The 4,816-nt window shown below is 39.4% G+C and overlaps 1 protein-coding gene across 13 annotated transcripts in view; it reads right to left on the reverse strand.

Moving 5' to 3' along the window:
• ppip5k1b (diphosphoinositol pentakisphosphate kinase 1b) overlaps nucleotides 1-4,816 on the reverse strand; it is a 66,435-nt gene that overhangs the window by 50,122 nt on the left and 11,497 nt on the right. For all 13 annotated transcript variants that reach the window (XM_032523650.1, XM_032523647.1, XM_032523644.1 and 10 more), the window contains exons 4-9: nucleotides 3,453-3,543; nucleotides 3,107-3,192; nucleotides 2,680-2,834; nucleotides 2,060-2,161; nucleotides 1,785-1,946; nucleotides 594-715 (exon numbers count right to left, since the gene is read on the reverse strand). In XM_032523650.1, coding sequence (XP_032379541.1) covers nucleotides 594-715; nucleotides 1,785-1,946; nucleotides 2,060-2,161; nucleotides 2,680-2,834; nucleotides 3,107-3,192; nucleotides 3,453-3,543 — 718 coding nt within the window. The remainder of the gene's footprint in view (nucleotides 1-593; nucleotides 716-1,784; nucleotides 1,947-2,059; nucleotides 2,162-2,679; nucleotides 2,835-3,106; nucleotides 3,193-3,452; nucleotides 3,544-4,816) is intronic.

Genomic DNA, 4,816 nt, shown 5'->3' on the forward strand with positions numbered 1-4,816 from the left:
CTGGCTGGTAGCAGCTTTCTGCAGGGGAAAATGTACGGGAGACGTTGTGATTATGTTGCATTAATCAGGAGATTTAGTTTGTATTTGCAGCAAACATTAAACACTGACTACTGCAGCTTAAAAACTTTACGCACCACTGTGTCCGCGGCAGCTGCTGGCTTCGGTACTTTTCTACACATGGAGAGCCTCACTTCCCATAACAAACCCTGTCGGACTAATGTCACATACACACGTTGCCCACATGGCTACCTGTCTTGAAGGGAAAGGATCGGACGGTAATAATAATAATGTAAAAGGAGAATGGTGAAAGTTTAGCTACCGTACTTTTCTATCAAGCAGCAAAAAAGGATTAGCGTCAACATGCGCATCTGCTCATCGCAATGCCGATGCTAAAACACAATATCGTTCAGCCCTAATATACACATATATATACATATAAATAAAAGAAGCACTATAATAAGAAGCAATATACAAAGACACACATAACTAGGGCTTTTAAAAAGAGTATGATAAAATAAAACATGAAAATAAGCTAAATAAATAAATAGCAAAATAAACATCGATTTAATAGTATGTAAGCTAATGTCACCTACCCCAGGACTTTGGCACAGTCGTCGTAGTACTTCATAGAGTTTTTGACGAAGCTGAAGCCGTTAACGTCACAGACGTATGAGTGGCCGTTGGCTCTGAGCAGGTCAAACCCACACACTGTTTGCTAAAAAAAAAAAGAAATCACGTAAAAAAACTGAGTTAAAGTACATTTACACACTCCATAGAGATGTGAGACGCAATGTGCAGAATAAAACAACTGTTTCTATTAAACAGTTGTAAGGTTTGTAACTGAGTTTGTCTATTAGTTTTTGGTTCTTCAAAGAAGAGAATGCGTCTCATTTGTGGCACATTATCATTTCATTTATATGCACACCTCCCGCTTTTGTCAGTGAAAAGCTTTATTGCTTGTAATAAAACATGTTTTTAACTGCAGCTAAATAAAACAGTGGCATCTGTAACTGTATAACTGTTACTAGTCGAAGGTTTGTGTTTATGAGGCTTCTATTGCTACTAGTACTATTTACAGGAACATTTTCTATTTGGTCTCATAATCCCTAAAAACAAATTGCCTTTGGAAATAGACAAAGCATATTAAGAGCTCTACAAAGAACTTGTGAATTATTCATTGTCTGTCCCTTATGCAGTCGGCCTCTTTATTTGTTTGTTGTGTGTTTAGTGGGGTTTCTGAATTCACTCAGTCTTCCATAATGAACTGTGGGTGTTAATGGAGTCCGCACTAGAGTTCCTCCCTATTTGTTAAATGTTTGCTGATTACAACATTGTATAATGTTGGTCAGAGTGCAATATGAACAATTTCCATGGCAGCAGCATAAGAAACAATGCTTCTGGCAGGCCCTGTTCACTAAGTACATTTGTGTAAGGAAATATTCCATTTAGTTTGCAAGTAAAACAATTAAATAGGTCTACAACTGTCTGTGTTTACAGTAACTGGTTAAAAGATAATGCTCTCCCTGCTCTAAAATGGGTTTCATGAGCTGATAGCTTACTGCCTTCCTGTCTCATTGGTGCAGTGTTTGTCTTAGCTATACATAGATTACTCAACATGAAGAGAGGTAGAGTTTCTGACCACTAACAGCTTGGACAGAAATATCAAAAGAACAAGAAAGGGACACTAGGCCCAAAAATAATGCTGTTTTCAAAAATGAATGCAGGTTTCAACCCCCTTCAATGTTTTCCTGCACTACATCCTCTACATGATGACTAAAGTTTACCTTAAAGGCCAGGCAGACCTTGCGGGCCACCAGTTTCTCCATTGCGGTCAGCATGACGGGGTAGCGGATCTCTTTCCCCTCACTGTCCCTCTCTACCTTTCCGTCCAGTGCAGGTGATTTTCGGGCCTCCGCGTGAGCGTAGTCTGGACCCACTGTGTAAACCTAGAAACACCACACACGCATGCAGGCACGCAAGCAGAATGAGTTACTGATGCATTAATCAATTCAAGCAATTGAAACATGTCCATCAATGGCTGATTGAACATGCACAGTACCTTGACATCAGTACCATCTGTGGGCATGAACTCCTCGTAGATGTAGGACCCAGTCTTTCTTACGCTGCTTTCTGGGGAGTACACACTGCTACGACTCCCTATCTACAGCAAAGAGGCAGAGAGAAAGACAAAGAAGGGGAAATTCAAAGGGCATTTGGAACCAAACCTGTAAATTCAAAACTTATTTAATCTCATTCCCTAACCTTTTGCTCCACCTATGTTCTTTCCTAATAGTACTTTGTGTCACTGATGTTCCACTGATCTGTTCTACTGCTCCATTAAAAGCTAACAGGTTTAACCCCGCAGCTGACACACAACCATATCTCCTTTGTGTACATTAAGTCATGACATTATGCAATAACACTAAGTCACAACCCCCCCAAAAAAGAACTTTTTTTAAAGTGAGAAACATTATATAAAAATAGCATTCATTGACATGTAGGGTATTCTTTATGTAGCTCAACATGCTAAGCTTATACATTGTCAATGAAGGGAAAAGTTTACAAGCAGTGTGACCAAAAGCTCAACTCCTCCTTCTTTGTTGTAGTGTAAGTATCCCTGGATCAGAGCATCTGTCAATGACTTAATGGATTTTTCTGCGTCACTTAGGTGACAGCTACCTTTCTGAAGAGTCTCTGGCTGCCCCCTCCAGCAGACGTTGGGTAATAGATGTACACATTGTGGTCCTCGGCACAAACAGGTTTCTCCACGAAGGGTTTAAGGAACACCTCTCCATTTACCTCAACATGGTCCTCCGCTTCCACCAGGTTACACTCTGCACAGGTTAAGACTTTTGTTAAAAATTCTCTTTACTAGAACATCTTTAAAACACCCACTAAAAATAAGTCAAATCCATCTGTGCTTTATAGCACAAGAGTTCATATAAATTTTACTGAAGTTACTGATGTCCTGTAAGCTGCCATTTATCACAGATGTATTATCCAATAAATCTTTCCAGGAATTGATGGCTCTGTTTTAGTTTGTTACCATGAATCAGAGGTTTACACATACAAACGTATTTAACACAAAATAAGAACTCTTACTCACCCTCAGGATTGTCGGGGTCTCTGTTTAACACAGCATAACGAGGCAGGTCAATGCCTTCTTCCTGTAAGATCCGGTACACTTCCCTCCTGACAGGGAATCAAATATGATTATAAATTACCTCCAAAAAGAACATTCAAAGTGGGTTTTTGTAAACGGCTTTGATGTGCATCTCGGAGTCGAACCTGGGCCCGCTGTGTCAAGGATTTTTTTACCCTTGTTATACTAATGTATGTGCAGCCAATATCTTATTAGGGACCTGAAAATTTGAAATTAGCCAGTAAAAACTTTTTAGATTTTTTGATACCCCTCAGCCCTGTGTGTGTCTGTTCACACAACTTAGCTGTACCTGTCCTGTATGAAATACTGCATGTTGAGGTCATTGATGAGCAGTGGATTCCTGAGCTTGGCATACTCCACAGCTTTGTCCAGAGGGAAACCTAAAAAAGAAAATATCACACATCAATCTTAGCTCAACCAGCATTTACAAATAACGTGAAAAGGAGTAAAAATGATTTAAATATTATATATATATTCAGTTTAGCATATGAAAAATGGTAAAACAAGTGTATTGATGGTTTATGTATTAAGTCATGAGGAGGTTGGGATGGTGCCTGGTGGTCATTTGAGATGCACATAAAGCCGTTTCTTTCCCTTCATTCTGTATATGGATCATGTATTGAGCCACCCAGCTGATGGATTCTAAACTTATCTTAAAACTGTTGTATTTAAAACTTGTAATGAGTCTTAATGAGTTATTTTTATAAGATGTTAGCATAGCTCTATCTTAAAAAAAACGTTTTACATCTTTACAAACTTCAGATTGAAAAAGTCTCTGCACACCAGAATATGTGACAGAGGAAACAAATGAGGGAAACACACACACACACCACCACACACACACACACACACACACACACACACACACACACACACACACACACACACACACACACACACACACACACACACACACACACACACACACACACACACACACACACACACACACACACACACACCACACACACACAACACACCACACAACACACCACACACACACACACCACACACACACAACACACACACACAACACCACACCACCACCACACACACCACACACACACACACACACACACACACACACACACACACACACACACACACACACAACACACACACACAACACACACACACACACACACACACACACACACACACACACACACACACACACACACACACACACACTTTTTAATCAAGAAACTTCAACAGAAAATTAAAAAGGAACAGGTCTTGGGTCATTACCACTTTATATTAACAGGCTTTTACTGGTAGAGGTAGTGACCCATATGTCACAAATGGAAAAAAAAACAAACACACATTTTCAAGGTCACTGTTCACCATATTGCTCTGCACGTGAGCAGAATAGATAGTTTGCACTTTTGGGAAATATTAGTTTTTTTTTAACTTACCAATAATAAAAACAACACAGGACTCATATTGTGTTCCCATGGTCTCTGAGCAACAATCCAAAAATCTCATTCTTTTAAAAATAGAATGGAAAAGCAGTCTCATGTGATAAGCTCAAGACTTAAGGCTCAAAAACATACTGTGAGAAAGTTCAGTGTCAAAGGGGAAATAATACTTAAATAGTGTATGAAAGCATTTGTTGGCATTGTTTTGTCACTTATTGGGAGCAGTAGCTAGTTG

Source organism: Etheostoma spectabile, chromosome 8 (genome assembly GCF_008692095.1).
Source record: "Etheostoma spectabile isolate EspeVRDwgs_2016 chromosome 8, UIUC_Espe_1.0, whole genome shotgun sequence".
Classification (NCBI taxonomy): domain Eukaryota; kingdom Metazoa; phylum Chordata; class Actinopteri; order Perciformes; family Percidae; genus Etheostoma; species Etheostoma spectabile.